Source organism: Streptopelia decaocto (assembly GCF_964273445.1).
Source record: "Streptopelia decaocto genome assembly, chromosome: 16".
Lineage (NCBI taxonomy): Eukaryota > Metazoa > Chordata > Aves > Columbiformes > Columbidae > Streptopelia > Streptopelia decaocto.
Window position 1 is genome coordinate 3,112,987 of NC_138671.1, and position 19,937 is coordinate 3,132,923.

At 46.4% G+C, this 19,937-nt stretch overlaps 2 protein-coding genes across 2 annotated transcripts in view; both read left to right on the forward strand.

Annotated features, from left to right (window-relative positions):
* CACNG4 (calcium voltage-gated channel auxiliary subunit gamma 4) overlaps positions 1–4,728 on the forward strand; it is a gene marked incomplete at its 5' end in the record, with an annotated part of 40,237 nt that extends 35,509 nt beyond the window's left edge. Inside the window, 2 exons of the mRNA XM_082067231.1 lie at positions 978–1,118; positions 1,913–4,728. Coding sequence (XP_081923357.1) covers positions 978–1,118; positions 1,913–2,451 — 680 coding nt within the window. The 3' untranslated portion in view covers positions 2,452–4,728. The remainder of the gene's footprint in view (positions 1–977; positions 1,119–1,912) is intronic.
* A 4,466-nt stretch (positions 4,729–9,194) lies between these two features.
* On the forward strand, positions 9,195–18,487 carry CACNG1 (calcium voltage-gated channel auxiliary subunit gamma 1). Its single transcript, XM_082067006.1, has 4 exons — positions 9,195–9,606; positions 14,664–14,738; positions 16,706–16,843; positions 17,565–18,487. Exons 1-4 carry the CDS (start codon positions 9,366–9,368, stop codon positions 17,789–17,791), a joined length of 681 nt encoding a protein of 226 aa, XP_081923132.1. The 5' UTR covers positions 9,195–9,365; the 3' UTR covers positions 17,792–18,487.
* Positions 18,488–19,937: the final 1,450 nt, after the last annotated feature.

The following is a 19,937-nucleotide window of genomic DNA, read 5'->3' on the forward strand; positions in this document are numbered from 1 at the left end:
TCGGACCCCCACCCGCTTTGGGCATCCCCACACCCCAGCACCGCTCACCACGCTGGGGCTGCGCTCTGCACCTTCGCCTTCCCACCGTCCCCAGCTCTGGGGCAATCCTGTTTTCCACGGCAGGATTCAGTCTTTTCTTCAAAAAAAATCCTCTCTCTATAACAATATAACTTGCTTCCTCGCTCTGCATTTCAGAATCGCCCACCAGGTTTTACCCCTTTGGTTTTTACAATACAAACGTATCTCTTCTTGTGCTTGTTGATATTTTTTTCTCAGCCCTTTTCTTCCCTCCCTGCCACTTTGCTTTCAATTGCTGTTTAGTCTCGTAGTGACCCGACTTGGAAAGTCAGCTTGAAGTGGTGTTGACTTCTTTCTTTAAGGGGTTTTATAGCCCAGACTAGTGAATGGACTGAAGCATGCAGAATTTTAAACGACTCTACTTAGCTGTCAGGAAACTAAACACAAACATCTTGTTAAAATTTCTTCCTTAGAAATCTAAAAGGTTTCAATGTCCTTAATATCCAACAAAAGAAAACAGGGTTATTTGCTGTGCTCGCTGGCAACACAAACGCTGCAGCCTTCGAGGGCTGTGATTTGCTCACCTTGCGCATGTCCAGCGAGCGGGTCCGTCTGTTCAAGCCATCCCCAAACGTTGTAGCTCATTAATTTTTCACTGTGCGATTCCGGGTCTTACCGTCACTTACCTCGTGCTTTGCCAGAAATCCTCTGTACACGATGGCGTCAAATAATGGTGATAACGCTGGACTTCCTAGGAGAAGGCGCAAAAGATTTAAGCTACTCAGTTGAGAGAGTCTGTGCCGCACTGGCCACCTACCCATGGCCTTGGCTCCCTAAAGTGTGCCCAGACATGGTGTTTTGAGGGGGGTTTTGAGACTTTGTAATCACCGCGCTTGCACTCGAGGAGGCATCTGAAATGATGACTGTCTGTCTGCGTTTTCTGTCCATCTCGCCTCCAGGCATCGTCCGCGCCTCCAGCGTGTTCCCCATCCTGAGCACCATATTGCTGTTGCTGGGAGGACTGTGTGTCGGAGCGGGGAGGATTTACAACAGCAAAAACAACATTATTCTCAGTGCTGGGATTCTCTTTGTTGCAGCAGGTACGTTCTCCTTAAATCGAGTCTCTAAGAGGTGCTGTCTTTTTAAACTGAAAAGTGGCCTGGATCGAGGGCACTAGCAACATCACACTAGGCAAATTTCTTAAGACAAGAATATGTTTTCGAAGCTCTACAATAAGTACATTCTAGAAAAGCTTTTAGTTTTCCTGAAACAGGAAACTGAAGTCAGTAACAAGCAGGATTTACACTATTTAAAATGTATTAAACATTAGATTAATCAGGCATCTCTTAAATCCAGGGCCTTTTTCTTTAATAAGATGGCAGAAAAAAATTCACCTGTGATAGGTGAGCCCGTTTTCCACGCTAGAAACATCCGAGAGAGTCAGTCACATTGTTAATAGCTTTCCCTGAAGCTCGGATTAAGCATGCTGCTTTTAGATGAAAAATCAGCAAGGTGGAAGAGAACTTATCTTGATCAAGGTGAACAGCCATAGCCCTGAGCTCAACATGTATTTTTATTATTATTCTGAATGTTAGAATCTCACTAACAATATTAGCAAGCTCCCATATGCTACATCTTTCTCACTGTGGCGATGAAGAGATGGGAACAAATCCTGCCGAATATTTTGGGATCCATGTGAGCATCTGTGACCCAGATGTGGATCTATTCTTTGTTTTTCAAGAATAAATGAAATCTTGAGATAAATGAAGGAATAAATAAAGATAATAAAATTTCCTGCTCATAATCTTTGAACCATCCAGATCCAGAAAGTAACATGGCTTGATTTTTATTTTCCCAGCCACAAAACCACTGATTTATGTTTTTCTCTCTCCAGGACTAAGTAATATCATAGGGATCATTGTCTACATATCAAGTAATGCAGGTGACCCAAGTGACAAGCGAGATGAGGACAAAAAGAATCATTACAACTATGGCTGGTCTTTTTATTTTGGAGCCTTGTCTTTTATTGTGGCCGAAACCATAGGTGTTCTGGCTGTGAACATTTATATTGAGAAGAACAAAGAGCTGAGGTTTAAGACCAAGAGGGAATTCCTTAAGACTTCTTCCAGTTCTCCTTATGCCAGGATGCCAAGTTACAGGTACAGGAGGCGGAGATCCAGATCCAGTTCTCGATCTACAGAGCCTTCTCCATCTAGAGACATTTCTCCGGTTGGCATGAAGATAGCAGGCACCATTCCCATGAATGAAATCTCCATGTACACCCTATCCAGAGAGCCCTTGAAGGTCACGACGGCTGCCAGCTACAACGCAGACCAAGAAGCCAGTTTTCTGCAGGTTCACAACTTCCTTCAGAAGGAATTTAAGGAAGGACTCCATGTCAACATGGTCAACAGGAGAACGACGCCTGTTTGAAGCACTTTCCTTCCTCACGCTTTCTGAAGAAATACCGAAACAGAATGGATCTGTCGTGAAAGAGAAGGAGTGACGTTAAAATACCCTCTCACGTCTTTAACTGTGGCATGTGTGGAGGTAGCAAGTGGAGATCCTCTGGACCAACATAAAGATATTACACGCCCGTAGCTTTTTTTGAAGCTATTGGGAGTTTGTTTCTTTGAGTTCGTGGCGTCACGAGATGAAGGCGGTTCATGTCCCTGCGCTTCTGCAGTGTGTACAGAGTCTTGGAGAAACTGCGAAGGACTTGCCACCGGTGTGTTTTAAAGGATTACAGAAAAATTGTTGTATGACTTTTATTTTCTTTTCTAATTTTGCGATCCCTTAATACAAACTCGCAAACATAATTTATAACCAAGCCCAAGGATGGATATGAACTACTCATCAAGTGAGCCACTTTGACACAGCATAAGCTTTGCCTCTTTCAAAAAAAGAAAAAAAAAAAGAAAATATTTTTGAAGGCAACACTTTGTAAAACTGACCTGTGCTACCGAACCGTAGGGACCCCGCGTACTGAGCATTACAGACCCCCTGATGGGGCGGTGAGGGGTTCTCCTGTTTCGGGGTGCAAGGCGTCCCTCGGGGCAGCGCGGGCTGGGGACAAGAGGGTGGGTGCATCTTGAAACACTTAGGAAGGGAAGGATTAAAGTAGGTGGGACTTGTGCATATTTGCAAATATCATCTCTTGCCTAACATTTAGAAAACTTGAATTCTCATTTCGACTAGCCCTAGTGCCTGATCCGGCAAGGTGCTGAGTGCTGTCTGTCAGGAGCCCCTATAGACTACGTATAGCCCGAGCGAGACGCGGAGCTGAGCCGGGGCGGTTCCCCACACCGCCGTTCCTGTTTTCCTTATACCGCTTCACAAGTGCAACACTAACGCTACTGGAAACTAAGATATCTCAGCAACGCGCGTGAGCAAAGCAGAAGCTAATACGTTCGGACTAGCGAATCTTCCTGCAGCAATGGGAACCGAGCGTCAACAGAACGGATGACAACTTTGTATTTTTTAAAACAGAACAAAAATAATCACCGTTTATGAGATATTTATTAAACTCTTTTTATTATGAATAAGTGCCGCATGGTGCAAGGTATAGTTGCTTTTGAATGGAAATGATGGTCAACCTAATTTAATTTATTTTGTAATGATGAATCTACTTATGTGCAGAGAGCCCAGAGAAAACTCTATGCATCACCTAAGGGGGGAACAAGTTTGTACCCTTTGCTTCTGTATGTTTCTAAAAAAGTCTGATTTGTTTTTTTTCTTTTAAATTCCTGCTTTCAATTTTTACCCTTAGGCTTGGAATCTCAACATTTGAGGGCCCGACTCAAAGGTAACTTAACTTAATAGTACCCATGTTGAATTTAGTGACCACTCAGCCAAGCCATACGAGAATGAGGTGCCCTGTTCCCCTCGGATGAATTAGGTGCAGTGAGAGAGGAGCATCTAATTCCTGTACATTCCTTTGAACACACCCGTCATCTTTGCTACCAGAAGACTAGAGGTGACAAGAAAACAATTATTTGGACAGCTTACGTCATTGATGGTGGGAGATCTCAGCCAAACTGCTAAAACCTCTTTAGTCTTAAATTATCCAGCGATGGCCACAGCGTCAGACAGTCAGTGGTCTTTTGGATATGAGGCTTTCAGCTAGTGGAGCCAAGTCCTCCCGAGAAATCCCGGAGGAGCTGCCTTAACATCCCAAAAAGCAAGTTGAGCCCTCCCTGCCCCTCCTAGTAAAGCCCACTTAAGCCTCTCTCCTTGCAAGAACTAAGACGCAACTCTCAATATGAAGCGAAAGTCTTCCCCTAGTCGCTGTTGAGCTCTGCCCAGCCCTCAGCCTGGCGGAGCGACACCGTTGTTCTGGCGGAGGTGGGTTGGAGCCTTCATCCCTGCTTATCAAGAGTTTCCATTCAGGTTAAAACTCTGCTGGAATCCTTTTTCAAACCTCTGAACTCTGAGAGCTAAAGAGAATGGAGTGATGGGAACGATTTAAAAGTAGAAAATGTTGTGCTACTTTCTGTATCAACACACTATGGAGAAAGATATTACACAAACTTTTTAAAAGAAAATTTAAACCTAGGCAGACAAGAAAACTTTTTTACCTACTTTTCGGCTAGGACAACATAAAAGCGTTCTAAAATTATTAAAGTTCTTGATGAAAGGTTTTTTTTATAAGAATCTTTATGCTTTCAAACAATAAATTATTTCCTACTTTTTGAGACTTCGTAATATTAAAATACTTTGATTAGCTATGATAGAAGTAGAAGTTTGCAATGAAAAAAAAAAACCTTCTGTCTCATTAGTGTGTCATACTAAGTGCTAATTAATTTACATCTAATTATAGTTGATGTATTTTTCAAGTGCAATTTCCCAGAACTATTTGTTTCCCACCGTGTTAATAAACTAATAGTTAGAAATAAGTCCTCATCCGTGTTTACTGTAATTAAGAATAAAACCATTCCCTTTAAAACCAGGAGTTAGATTTAGGCTGTTTCTCTAAACTCATGTACATTGAACTGGAAGTCGACAGTGTGAGGTTTTGCTTCGCGCCTTGGTTTTGTTCTTTTAATCGTCATTCTCCAGTGACCGTGTTTAAAACCAACCATCTGATCTAGCCCAAGTCTAAGGCTTTTCTAGAGCCCGGGTCAGACCTGCAAAGGCACATGCAGTATTTTCACACCACATCAGCAAAAAAATGGAGCTGTAATGGGGAAATATTATATTAATGGGATGCTCGTGGGATACGGGTCTGGACAGGGAACAAAGGCACAGGGAGCAAACAGGGACCAGAGTTTCATTCTGTGGGAGAATGGGGCTGTGATTTCAAACTCATGCTCTATGTCTAACTGCAGTGAAGCGTTTTGTTCAACCAAAGCAAAGAAAAAAAAGTGGTTTCGTTTAAAAATTCCTGTTTCAAAAATCCTCCAAACATCAGTTTTCTCCTGTGGAAAACTCTGATTTTGACAGAACTGAAACATGTGCATCATTCCTGCCCATGAACAGTGTCTTGCTCCATGGCTGAATTATCTGAACAGGATTAGATTGTGTTGGGACTTCAAAACCACTCAGTGATAGGTTAAAATATATATATATATATATATATAAATCTGTTCTTCCACATCTCTCTGGTTATCCCTGGACAGCATCCAACACAAATTAGCCCCTATTTCTCAACAAGGCCTGCAGAAATAATCATCATCATCCAATTCACAATGATCAGTCTTTTGGTATTATCCTACAACAGCAGACCTAAAAAAAAATGCTATTGTTTCAGGTTTGATTTTCTGAGAAACAAAGTTTCAGGTCCAGCATCAGCTCTCTCTTCCTGGTTTCTCATACACAGCAGAAGTAAAATAAGAAATCACTCCATATGCCCGTCCATCTAACAATGAACTATTTTTATATTTCCTTTTCTTTCTGTATGGATCACATATCCACAAGGGCTAATATATCATGTCCCTTGAGGTTACATTTCTGTCTGCAGTTCTAAAGTGTTATTTCCACTGTGCTTCAGTTCTACTGGTATAATCACAACCATGTATAATGTACTTAATCCTTACTTTTTAAATAAACCATTTTAAATGTATTCAGTTTTGTGTGGAGAAAGATATATAGATTTTTAACTTCCGGATTCTCTGAGCTGAGATTTCTGTGTATAGTTTTTCACATTGCTACCTGGTTTGATTGCAGCTGGGGGTGTTTGGACACCAATATATTAGAGAAAGAAAATATTCTTGTGGTCCCATAGACTAAGAGCTCTCCAAGAGAAGCTATCTTCACATCTCCAGGCATTTGGGTAGAAAACTAAGAAAAACCTTGTAGTTTTCAGCTTAAACTTGGCCTATATGAGACACAGTCTGGTTTGGGTGCCTGAGTTGAGACTGGTTTAGTGGTTGGGGCCCTGCAAATCACCATCCACTCAAACAAGCCAGTGTCTTGTGAAGTCCCAGCCCCAAGCTCGTACTTGTCTTCCACCTTTTGAGGTTTCATATGAACCCCCTTCCGAGCATCCTCCTCTCCCAACTCTTGTCCATTTTGCCTGAAAACCCAACCCCACGTGCTGACACTCTATGAATTCCTTGCTCTGATCACGACCATAAACCCCAATGGTACCAGCAGCACCGAACACGGGTCGGGAGCTCAGCATCCTCTCGCTGCCAGACGTCCCAAACCATCCCTGTATCAGAGACAATATTTCTTCCTCAAATACCTCTTTTAACTTTCCTTTCCCAGCTCCTAAGCCTCCAGATTGTCTTTAAAGACGAAGACCGCCTGCACGCCTCTGTCTGCCGCCTCTCCCCGTACGTGCGATCTATGGCACGTCTGGAGGGAGGCAGAGGATTCATCTCTTCAAATGCCTCCGACACGCAGTAGTGAAGCCATTTAAAGCTCAAGCCCAAAGCTGGTTCCCTTGAACTAAAATAAATAAAGACTCTTCTCACACGGCTGAGCAAGTCTGTGAGTAAATACCGACCCCGAGAGCTGTGGCTGCCCTGCTGTGAACAGGGATGGATCAAAAAGTGATGTTGTTTGAGGGGGAAGCAAAGAAAGAGTCCTGAAGTCTTCAGAAAGTGGGAAAAAAAAGTCCAGCGAGGAGGATGCGGCATTTCCTGGGAATGAGAAAACTAACGAACATGGGAGGTGCCGAAAATAAAAGGGAATGAGGAGTGCCGTGCACCTGTCTGCAAAACAGCTCGTCTTACAGGCACCGCCGTGCCTCACCAGAGCGAAGGGATCACTTACCAGCACGGCACCCCCGGCACGGCGGGCGGTATTTTGGGACGGCAGCGGTCACTGCCCTGAAGATGCTGGGGCTGCGTCCAGCAATGTGGGACCGTGTCTCCTTCTTCACGCCCATGGGAGTCTATTCAAAAAAATCAATTAAAAACCAACCAACAAACCAACACACACATTTTGCTCTTGCCTTCGGGGATGGCAGGATTTCAGCCCCAGGACTGGGGAGCTTTTGGAGGGTGTAATTGGTGACAGTCCGGGGTATCAGCTGTGCCGACCCAACCGTGACTATGGTGTTGTCACCACGCTGGGGCAATGCAGGCTCAGGAGCACAAAGGACCTTCCATTTGAAGAAATCTGTTTGCTGAAAACTCATTTGATCTGAAAGCTTATCTCCTCCAGTCTGGGTTATTCTCACCTGCAGGACATCATTCTGCAAGAAGGGAATCACTGCATTTGATTAATCTGGTTGTGGTAAATACTTTGGCTGGTCTGGAAGCAATACAGGAGCAGTTCAGGGGAGTAGAGCCAAGCCCACGCTCTGCTAGGGAAAAATAATGCAATAGTTGGTCTTGAGACACCTCCTTGAGCGTTTTCTCCAGCAGAGAAACATAATTGTGTCTCTCACTCACTGCTGCTAAAGTGCAACTAATTACAACCCTCCCTGCTTCCCAACAGGTCCTCATTAATAGTCTGTGTATATTTCATGTGATATTGATTTTTAGATGTGGATACTTGCCAGCTGACAGACTGCAGGAACCGTTCCTAGAGGATTAGGTCCCTGCCCTGCCCCATGTCCCCAGTGTCCTCCCCGCTCCCTTTCCCCTCCCATTTTGCACCATGTACCTTCATTTCTTCCTCCAGCTCCCATCCCCAGCAGAACCAGACACTGTAACGGGCCCAGACGTGTGGCCCTGCTCCCCAGGGGTGCCTGCGCCAGCCCCATCACACATCAAGCACAGTAATGTGAACCTTTTTCACTCATATTTCAATTACCATTAATTTGGATCAATATTTTTTTAACTTGTTCTTTAGTTTCTCTCCCTCCCATGCTCCCTTTTCACCTGAACTCCTTGTTTCAGATTGTCCTCATTAATTGGAGCTGACAGCTCTATTTTGACACCAAATTGAGGTGTTCATAAACCAGGACTGGAGTAGCTTTGACATTATCTTGACATCATAACATGATATTTGCAGCTTTCCACTGGCACTTTTTCAACCGTTCTTTTGACATTCAGGTACCGTCACCCTCCTCAGTCTGACATCGCAATTGTAATGTCACCTCCTTAGTGGCCTCTGCATTGACATTATCATCAAATTAGCTTTACAGTCAGCTGAAAGATCAAACAGAAGGAGAGAGGTTGGCCCAGCCCTGGCAATCTGGGTTCAGGGCAACAGAAGTCACTTCTGAAAGAGGGAAAGGATGTGCCGGGTGGTTGCTGGAGTTATCAGAAACATCAAGGAAAACCTGGATGATGGGAAAGCAAGGAAGCACTTGAGAGGTTTTGTATTAGAGAAAAAAAGACTACTGAGAATACTTCAGGTTAGTGAAAAACTAATTATAATAGAAATAGATGATAAAATAAATAAGTTTGCTTATTTTGCTACTTTCTTTAAGCCACAGCGCTCAGTTCTGGAGGGACGTCCAGCTCTGAACTTGCAGAGGCTGCCAGGAGCTGAAGGCGTGGGCGTGCAGCTTGTGGGCTATTAGACTGTTTAGAATAAGACTCAACTCAGGCCTGACAGCATTATAAACAGGGATGTTTTCATAGCCTGGCTGAAAAGTTAATCATCCTGTTAATGCCTATTTCTGGGCATGCTGCAAGTCAAGAGATTACAGCCGCTAAACGGTGGCTGCGGCAGCTCTGAGCGAGCGCCCGCCCGCTCGGCTCGTGGGAATCCAAAACAATCCCGTTGGGACGGGCTGGAAAGCCGAGCTCTGCCGGGTGCTCCCCTCGTTATGTGCATTAATAGCTCCCCGCCGCGCCGGCTGACACGGCCCAGCAGCTGCCGGCGGCCGCCCCGCTCTCCCCGGGCAGCGCGGGGCTGGCGTTGGCAAACGTTCAGATGCGCCAGGATTCGGGGAGACCTCACGGATCACCCACCGTTCTCCGCCGGGAGCAGCGGCCCAGAGCGCGATGGACGAGAACAAACCCCTGAAGGTCCGGCTGACGTTCTCCGTGATCCTGGTTGGCGTCTCGCTCCTGTTTGCGGCCGTGGTGACGGACCACTGGGCCGTGCTGAGCCCCAAGGTGGAGGAATATAATGCCACCTGCGAAGCGGCTCATTTTGGGCTATGGCGACTCTGTACAAAGCGGATTTTTATACAAGGACAAGGTCCCAAAGAGAAGGGCTGTGGGCCGATAAGCCTGCCAGGAGGTACGTGACCCCCCACCAGTGCATGGGACAAAGCAGCAGGCGGTCATGCCAGGCTTTGCTTGGGAGGTTGCAGGACATGGCAGAAGGAAAATAGGGTCTGTGTTCCTGCAGCAATTAATTTGGCACGGGACTGCATGGGGCTGCTTTCATATTGGTCTGCATACACATCTCATGTTCGTCGCTCTCGCCGTACTTGTGCGCGCTGTTGCCTTGCACGTCCGTTTGTGACCATATTTGAGTCTCCTGTGCAACCGCGACAGTGGCAGGGAGAAGGGGAGGAGAACCGAGCGTGGTGGAAATCCCAGGGGGAAGCTTGGATGGTGGAAATTGGGCTGACATCGACCAATGGTCCCGCAGCGCCCAGGCACACTGACAGCAGCGGGCAAGAAAGAGGATTTATGGGTCCACCATACGTAGGTGGATCTTTAGGTCTTCCAGATGCATATAGCCATGAAGGAACAGCCTGTTCACGGCTGGTGTTGGGTTATCTCCGAGCTATTTAAACAACCGTCCATTGGGGCAGGGAGGAAGAGGGACCAACAGTACGTTTTGCAAAAAGAACAGAAGGCATAAACTGAGCTTGAAGCAATTTCTCAACGACTTACTGAGGCTTCTCGTTGGGTTCCTCCGGTGCAATCAATGGGGAGGGAGGGGGGTGGCGGGCACGGCCGCGTTCCCAGAAAACCGCTCCGTTCCCAGGGTGCGGGGAGCTCGTTCGGCTTTTGCTGATTGCAAAGTCAGCAACATTCGCGCCGCGTGCACTAATGCATTCCCTCCGTGACCGAGCTACGCTGCTTTTTTAGAAGGCTCACAGGGTACTGGATGCTTTCCAGAGCAGAAATAACAAGATTGCCTTCATGCCGGACTCGCTGCTTAAAATGAGATATATATGTTAACACGTATTTGAAAATTTCCTGTGAAAACTCCTACTGCTTGAGCTTACTGTATATTCCATGTATTACTGCAATTCTTTATCTCTTTGGCCAAATTACATGTTCTGAAGAGAGGAGCTCAGCCACAGCATTCAAATCTGCCTCTAACCAAATTTGGGAGCGTGTCATCCATATGCTTAATGTCTCTCGCAAAGGTACTTACATGCCTAGAAACATATTCCTCGCTGTACGCATGTGGAGGAAAACTCCCACAAAAGGGAAAACAATCGAAACCGGTGGATAAACACCAAAATTGCACAACCGCGGGGTAAATATAAAACTCATAAATATCCAGCTGTCTGCAAAAAGCAGATTCGCAGGCAGGGCAGCGCGAAAGCAGCTCCTGTCTTTGATAGACACCAGCATGTGTTCGCACGGGTGTTGAATCACGTCCCAGCGCTGCTGTTGCACGGTGAACAACAGGGTGGTGATGGAGGGGCTGAGCGCTGGGTTTTAAAGATATTTGGGAATCTGGATGACATCCTGCGGCATAATCACCACCCAGGGGTTTTCAAAGGGCGAAATTTGCACCTCGGTTATAATATAAGTATTTTAATCCCCGTTTTACTCGCACCAGGAGCGCGGCGAGGGGGGGTTGGGGCTGCTAAACGGTGCTGCGGCCGCACGGCTCGCGTTAGATTGATTTCACGCTTCTGGGAAGAGATGTCGGCAGGGAAACACCGGGGCTGCGAAACCACAGCAGGCGAGAAAACGTGAATGAACAAATGAGCAGGGAAAGAGAAGGTGTGGGCACCGGTTTTCCTGAAAATCTTAAGATATAACCAGGCGTTACTGCCCAGACTGGGAAAGAAACATAAGAATTTATCATTCCATCAATAACCGTTTACCAGCCACTCCCTGAGGAGGAAATGGATGGCACAATTAACATTATTTAAAAGGTTTTTTGCTCAGCACAGCACAAAATGGGGAGGATGACTTGGCTCTCAGTCCACAAAGCAAGGCTGTGATTTAGGCGGAGTTTTAAAATTTTAAAGTGCTCTTGCGAGGATGTTGACAAATTGGAAAGGGCTCGGCATCCTGCTGTAAGAAATAAGAAGATGCGGGAGATGGCTGTTAAAACCGGGCAAATTCAGATTAATGCTGAGACATTTTTAACTGCGGTCCATTGGTCCTTGCAAACACAGGAACCAAGTTCAGGCAACTGGAGAGGAAAAGTGCTTGAGCACGTGGGTTATCAGCAAGGCTTTTGTGCTCCTCGGGTCCGTACAAGAGACTCACTTTGCAAGGCTGCTATGAAATTAAACCATTTGGAGACACCATCTCTAAAACTCAATGTGTGTCAAAGGCCTTGCTGGCCAGGCCAGAGCCCAAGGTCTGGCCCAATCCACCACTCAGCCCTCACATCACCACCTCCCATCGCCGCAGCACATCCCGTCTCCCAAACATAACATGAGCAAAAACCTCAGATTAAAAGTATCATTGGTCCAGGTTTTTCTAACCATCCAGCCTGCCCCAAAACCCACCCATGCTGGTGCCCATCTGAGGTTCAAGAGCATGGTGGGCCCCAGCCTGTCACTCCAATGCTTACGGGTGATCATTGCCACCTCAAACTCCACGTTCCCCCATGTCTCGCAGCCTCTCTGCCCTGTCTTCCCCCATGAAGTGTCCATATTGCAGACCCCCGAGGTTCAACCATAGTTCAGTGGGTTTGCAATTCTGCTGCATCCCACGGCTGTGCCCAAACTCGTTTGTGAGTGGCAGGACAAGGTGTTTCTGCACAGAGGAAAGATGAATTGGCCCATTCGCCCTGCATGGTGGTCACCCAGGAATGGTGGATCTGAAGGGCAGAGGCCAGGAGGGCCAGAAGGGTGGGTGATCTGGAAGGGGGAGGACACTGTGATAAACCCCATGTTATATCCCTAACGTTCACGTTGGCCTTAATGACCACAGAGCCCCTGGGCTGTTCCCATCAGCACACTGAGGTGACCTCGTGGCAGAAATAATGCAGCGAGGGGTGGAGACAAACAGAGGTTGCCACACAGTTTTCATCCATTATAAAATCCATTTTAAATCCTATCCATTATGTAAATGTGCTGTGACACAAATGGGCTTTTCTCTTATTCATGGTGGCACTGGAGAGGCATTGAGGCACCTCAGTTGTCTTGAATAACAGGGACCCTTGTTGAAGCAGATATTCCCAGCTCAGCAGAGCACCGAAGCATCTTTAAACTGAAAACAATACGTCATTTCACCAATAACAATCTAGTTATGTTTTCCCACAATAAATGCATTTTCCAAAAACACCTCCCCTAAAGTTAACCGCCTTCTGTGATAGCCTCATTTATCGTACTTTGGCAGAGCTTTGTTACAAGCCACAAGGGCAGCTCCTTTTCCTGCAGACAGGTCCAGCTCCTAAAGAAGGTTTTGTGTGGTCTCCATCTGCAGAGACTTCATGGACTGGAGGGACTGGGCTGGTTTGGTTCACCTGCGATGGACACAAAACTGTTCCGTGCCCCCCATTGCACCATGTCTGAATGGCTTCGCCTCGGGCTCTGTACAGTCAGGATGCCTTAGAGTCCAAGATAAAGCATCCCAGTTTCATCCCATTTCCCTCCCCTTTAGCACAGGAGCCAAAGGATCCCCAAACTGGATGCTCAGCCTCAGCAGCCTCTCAGTTGCTGGCAGAGACAGGCAATCTCCGCTCTGGGGCTCCAAATTTGCAATTTTAGTCATAGAGGTCTGAGTTCAAATATGTTCCCTCCAGTTGTTTGCAGGAATAATAAAGAACAGGTCAGGAGATGCCAGAGCTGAACATTAACCTGGTCTCCAGCAAGGAGAAGCTGCAGATGAAATACAAGTCAGCTTGTAAAATTAACTAGATAAGAGCATCTCAAAAGAATCTTCCACTAACGGGCTCAAAAAAAGCTGCTTTGCAGCTGCCTATCTCCTGGGAGAGAGAAAATAAATCCTCTTTCAATCAGTAACTCCAAAAAAAAGGCTAACAAGAAACATGAGAACCAACAGTACCCCGGTATCTTCTTGCCACTAGAATGCTGTAAATAACCAAAAAAGCAGTAAGTGTCCCCAGGCAGAAGCCCCCCATGGTCCTGCACACAGGACCTGGCTCAGGCTTCACCCCACGACCTGCCCTGGGGCAGCACATCCTGGTTGGGATGCTGGGGAGGACCAGAGAGTCCTGCCGGGCTCTCCCAGCATCTCTGGTGCTCACTCCGCTCTCCGAGGGCCAAGAGATGCTGGTGTTAACCAAGCCCCTCGCCGCGGCGCCTGCGTTTCATGCAATCTTGGGTGTGATTTCCCGCCCTGATGGGAGTCCAAGCCGGGGTGCAGGGGGGTGCTGGGCTGGTGCTGAGCGTCTCATCTCCAGCGTGGCTCAGCAGAATAGTGCAATCAGAGCTGGCGCCGCTCAACGTGTCTCCGCGATTGCGCCCTTCCAGCCAAATTCCTGGCGAGCAACTGTTCTCCCAGCTCTGCGCCCCTTCAAACCTTCAATTAAATCAGTTATAAATAGCGAGAACACCCGCCATCCGAACCCCTTCGAGCCAGCAGGTCCTCACCAGCCCCTTCTCCGTCCCACTGGGTCGCTGGAGCTGAAGGGCTGGTGCATCTTCCAACCTCTCCTCGCTCCTGACCCTCACTAAGCTGAGCAGGAAACAAAACTGTGGCCATTGAGAGACTCGGTTACCAACTCCCCTCCTCCCATTATCCTCCTGCCCCACAATCTTGATCCTTGTTCACTTAACAACCCCTGTCTAAATACCCCACGTACCTGGCAGCGTGCTCGGGTGAAGTCCAGATAGAGGAACTTCACAAAGTTCCTGCCAACTCTGCCATCTTATCCCTGTTGGGATAAAAGACAGAATGAGAAAAATTACCTACGATCCTTATTTCAAATAGATGAGCAGTCAGTGTGCGAAGCTCTCGGATGGAGCCCACAAAAGGTATCGGGGGTTCAGCCTTGTCCACGCTGGAGCCGATGGCCGGGCACGCACATAACATTAACCTCAATAAAACAGATCCGACTCCAATTTGCAAGGTCCAGGAAGCTTAAAAACACTTCAAGGTTGACACATCAATAAAAAGCAAATTCAGTTTTACTATCAGAGGTTTCCAAGTGCACGAAATAAATTTCCTTCTCTCTTTCAGAACGCAACTGCTCCTACTTCAAGCACTTCACTCCAGGAGAGAGCTCGGAGATATTTGAAGTAACCACCCAGAAAGGTAGGAACGATCCCCAAAAATATTGTTGTAATGTTGGGTGACCTGGGGTGCACACAAGACCTAAGGTAAAGGTGTCCCAAAATGGGGGTTTAACCCCCGTTCCACTGAAAGCAGTAGAGGAATTCCCATCAGATACCAATCAGCAGGGAAAAATGCTCTGAACTAGGTCACATCCCATATTTCTGGGAAGAATTATTTTTACACACGACCACAATCACAAGTGGGATTTTACTTAACATTGTTCCACAAATATATAATTCTGGCAATACATATGCAAATCAGCATAAAAATGGCTTTATGACATTGGCACTACCCATGACACTGGGAGCCTTTGTCATCGGAGGAAGACGACATTAATAAAATCTAAATGAATAGATCATACCCCAAGCAGAGTCTTGACCCTGGAAGGAAGCACAGAGACTCTGGGAAGACCATTAGGAATTTTATGCTTTGTATTGATTTGATATGAAAGGCATGTAAAAACCAGATCGATGGAAGGAAAGAGCAGAGGTCCTACAAAGACACACACACATCGTGTTCATAGGGCATGGATTGGGAAAACAGCCTTTCACGGGCAAATTTCACATCTCAGATAAGCCCCTGATAAAGCCAAATATTTAGAACACTCATCCAACGTGCTCATCTCTTTCTCACCCTCTCATTAAAGATGAAATCCTTTCTAGTTTGCCACTCAGCATATTTTACTGTGGAGTAAATGAGCTGATGATTATGTTACACATATTAAACAATCTGCTTTGCTTCCAGTGGAAATCATAATGGTGGAAAACCTGGCAGACAGGTTCTACAAAAAAGCAGCTTCCTAAGACAGGAAAAACCGGGAATTTTAAGTGGATAGAAGAGTGTATTTGCTTACTTAAATACCACCAGATCCAGCCATCTGATCTCCAAAACACACCCAATGCCATTTCTGAACACAATCGGGAAGAACTGCTTTTCTTTGAAGTGAAAGAAAAAGCTGAGGCCCCAGCAAAATATTTTACATTAAAACAAACCCTTTCAGGCAGTTCCAGCACACAGTGAAGAGAAACATGAAGGAAATTATAATAAAAGAGTGGTATGAAAAGCAATGAGAACAAAGAGTGATCTGCTGTTCACAGAAATAGCTCCATTTGGACGGGAGCTAATTAGTAACAGGCAAAAAAATTCTTCATGATTTTGCCTGGGAGATATTTTTTTTCCCATGTCTTGAAAGGCAAATATCATCAGGCACTGTGATGTTCACGCATGGCTACATGTGTTAAATATTAAAGTAATCTGAAAACGAATGCGATATGTAAATGAAGGCCTGAATTATTCAATTAGCAATTCTTCCCCTCATTCAGGCACTGGAGTGTGCGGCGGCTGGGGAGGCGTCCAGCGCACGTCTCGGTGAAAAGCAAGACAGTTTCTGTAGGGTCTAATCCTGAAGAAGCTGGGTTTGCACAGGGCTGGAAAGCAGGGCCTGAAAGTGAAAACAGAAAAGATGCCGTGCAAACGCTTCACCTCCGGCCTCCCGCCTGCCCGGAGCACACGGCTAAACCATGGGTACATGGGCACCACGCGTGGGCCTTGCCGAGGCTCTGCAATGCACATCTGGAATAAAAATAGTGTGGGGCTGTTTACTGTGAGAGCAGAGTGATGGAAGAAATGAGAGCGTGGAGCCCAGGAAGACTTCAACACCAACATCTGTGCAGCAAACGGCTCCAGCGCCGAGCTCGATCCCCCCAGCGCAGGTGCCGTTTGCTCTGTCAATGAGCGATCACGACACGTTTCCCCTTCCTGCTCTGTTTTGTATTCCAAACGGCCAATACTTGTCCCTGCTTTTATTTGAGGGCAATACTCAGTTCGCCAGGGCCACCTCTCCATAGAAGCAGCAAGACACTTATTTCCCAGAGTGACCTACCGCAAAGTCACGACAGCATGCTCAAAATTTGCCTAATTCGCATTGTTTTGTTTTGCTTTGGCAGAATACAGCATTTCAGCTGCAGCCATTGCCATCTTCAGCGTTGGCTTTGCAATCATCGGAACAATCTGCGTCCTGTTCTCCTTCAGGAAGAAGAAGGACTATCTGCTGAAGCCAGCGTCCATGTTCTACACCTTTGCAGGTAGGTGCTGCAGCGCTCATGTACTCGCACCCAGGGCATAAAACAATGTAGAGAAACTTAGATTGATCCCAGGAGGATGGGAACGCTTCAAAAAATGCCTTGAAAGTGGCATTTTCTACCCAGCCACACTCAGATTACCAGTCCCGTGTGGTGCTCCAGATGAAGAGCTCTGCTCTGCACATGTCACCCAGCACCTTGGCTGTATTTTCTCCAGCTACTTTTAAAAGGGGCATTTCTAGCATTTCTAGCAGTGCCAGCCCATCTAAAGCCTGGATATACACTATTTTGTATCTCTGAAGACTCAAACCAAAGAAACAGCTGATCCAGGCCCAAAATACCCAACTGTCTCCCCAAAACGTGAAAACTTCATTTTTTAGTGATAGTTTGACTGAAAAGCAGAGGTACAAATTGTGACCTCAATAAAAATCTTACCCAACCTTTGGAAAACCTGCCTAGGGAACACAATTATTCCTCCACTACTTAGAGTTTCCCATCCAAACCTGCCTAAAAGATGACAGTAAGTCACCATCTGCCTTGGATGGCCTGGGTTACGGCAGAGCTCTCAGCAGCTGTGAGCGTTGGTTCCTTCGAACATTGAAGGCAATGACTCACCTGCGAATCTCAATGCAGTTCCTGTGTGCAGAAAGACAGATGAGGCGGTTAATGAAGGGTGAAAAATTGACAGCTGGTTATTCAACCCACTGCTCCTCTCTTCCTTGAGGTCTCTGCATCATCATCTCCGTCGAGGTGATGAGACAGTCCGTGAAGAGGATGATCGACAGTAAGGAGACAGTTTGGATCGAGTACAGTTACTCCTGGTCCTTTGCCTGCGCCTGCTCCTCCTTCGTCCTGCTCTTCATCTGCGGCATCGTCCTCCTGCTGATCGCGCTGCCTCGCTTCCCCCAGAACCCCTGGGAGACCTGCATGGATGCCGAACCGGAGCACTGATGTTCCAGGAAATAACCCACAAAGTGTTCCGAAAACATTTGTATATTTTAAAATGCCTGGATCTCACTATACAATGAGTACTCCACTAACTAAGTCATTACTGAACCAAGACATGTTCGATTGTAATTACAAGCTTTGTTTCTTTTTTCTTTTTTAATTTAAGAACGCATTCAGCACCTGTGGGGCGTGGGTGAACGGCTTTGGGGATGCCGGTGCTGATGCTGATGGAACTGTGTGTGTCAGCCAGCTGATGCCACAGAGAAGACACCTTTCCTGGGGGATGTTTGCTGCCGTTGGGTGTAGATCCGTGAGGGATAATGGCCTTTTACACCTCGCTTGGCCAGTGAGTCCATTTCCCCGTTCACGCCGTGCTCCTCTACCCTCCTACAAAGGGTTTGCTCACCACTCTGGAATAAATTGGAGATCCTCATGCTATTCTATGAAATTAAATCAGGGGTAGGGTGGGGGAGGAAGCCCCCAAAATGAAAGAAAGAAATAAAGACCCACAGTTTTGCCTCGCATTGTGAGAAAAATTCCTCCTACAAATTGACTCCCTGTGGGTCCGTTCCTTTCAATTACACACAAAAAAAGCCCAAGGTATAGTTTTTGTTCTGCTTAGACTTCGATGGCAAAGCAGAGAAGTACTGAATGTTGAGTGATATTTTCCTTTAATAAAAAGCATGATTTTCTGGAAAATGATTTTGATGGATGAATCACTTGGCCCATCAAATCCTGCCAGGTCCGGAATGGCAGTGCGATTCTGGATGATGTTTACTGCGTGGAGCTCTCACTTGTTCCTTGTGAATGGGTTTTCTAAGACCGCTTTGCTCACTGCGTCTGTATCTGAAACTACACTTTAGGCAAAATCCTTCAAGGCAGCTGCTAAGAAGCGAAGGACTTAGACTGAAACACCCAGGAGGGTCAGCCCCGAAAATACTACACAAGCACAGTTGGTGACGCACCCCCGAAGAAACGTCCGCCCAAGCAGCGCTGGGGATGCTGGGGATGCTGGTTGTGTTGCAGGGTCCCCACTGTGCTCTGGGGGGAAACTGGGGGGGAACTGGGGAGACGGGGGGTCCCCCTGCCCCACGCACCCACCCAGTCCCCCGGCCGAGCTCTTTGTACCATCACAGTCCCTCAGTTTCAAGAGGTGGGTGTGTATATATATATATATATACATATATATATATATATGTATATATATATATATGTAGCATTTTTTTTACAGTTCAGTTTTCAGAGTACACTCAGCATTTCCTCCCCTACCAAGTAGGAAAAAGTATTGTTTTTAAGTTGCAATCTTTTAGCCCAATAATTCAAAAAGGAGAAAAGGAAAATGAAGCGTCCGTCCCGTTGGGCTTACCTGTCCGTAATTCAAACAGAACTCAGAACGGAGATTTTCTGATCATTATGATGAGATCTGCAATCAGGACATGCTGAAGCTCTTCGGTAAATCACCCAGCAGTTTCGTGGGGGTGGGAGGGGCGCTGAGCCCCACAGCCCCCAGCCACACTCAGCCTCCATGTCCCATCAGTGAAGCGGCAACGAGAACAGAAGCCTTTAGTGAAGTTGCATTAATGTTTTTCCAGCCCTTTGAAGTTGAAAAGCACTACAAATAACACGTATATTATAAAGTTTGGGGATAAGGCGCTGATCAGTGCCGAGATCTGAGTGAGAGCTGGAGAGCTCTGCCCGTCTCATCACCGGAGACAACCACAAGTCTTCAAGTTGTCACTGAACCACTGTGAAATGCTAAATGGTTTAGAAATCTTATTTTTGGGTACAGAGCTGACATCCTTCATTTGCATTTTCATTGTTCACAAAAAAACAGAGGTTAGTTTCTAGGGAGATCCTTTACATGCAACTTCTTCATCACTCACCACTTCCTATGGCCCCGGCAAGACTGAGGAGCATCAAGATGACTTCGTTTTCTTTTTCCAGCCATTAAGAAATGCTGACGAGGGACCCGTCTGTTAAATTGGTCATTGGTATTCACGGTGGGAAAGGCACTGCTCTTAGAGCAGGTTTGTGCTGCCATGTCTAAATCTTTCTGCCAGGGAGCCGATAATGTGTTCAGAGAGAGTTAATAAAAGTAATTGGCCTTCATAAAGGAAAAGGAATATCATGTTGAGGGGGGGAATGGGAA

What these genes read in the sequence shown, in the direction of transcription:
- CACNG1 (XM_082067006.1), top strand. Translation starts at nt 9,366, where the DNA reads ATGGACGAGAACAAACCCCTGAAGGTCCGGCTGACGTTCTCCGTGATC. An exon ending in TGAAGTAACCACCCAGAAAG is followed by an intron (nt 14,739 to 16,705) that starts GTAGGAACGATC and finishes TTGCTTTGGCAG; the next exon opens with AATACAGCATTTCAGCTGCA. An exon ending in CATGTTCTACACCTTTGCAG is followed by an intron (nt 16,844 to 17,564) that starts GTAGGTGCTGCA and finishes CTCTTCCTTGAG; the next exon opens with GTCTCTGCATCATCATCTCC.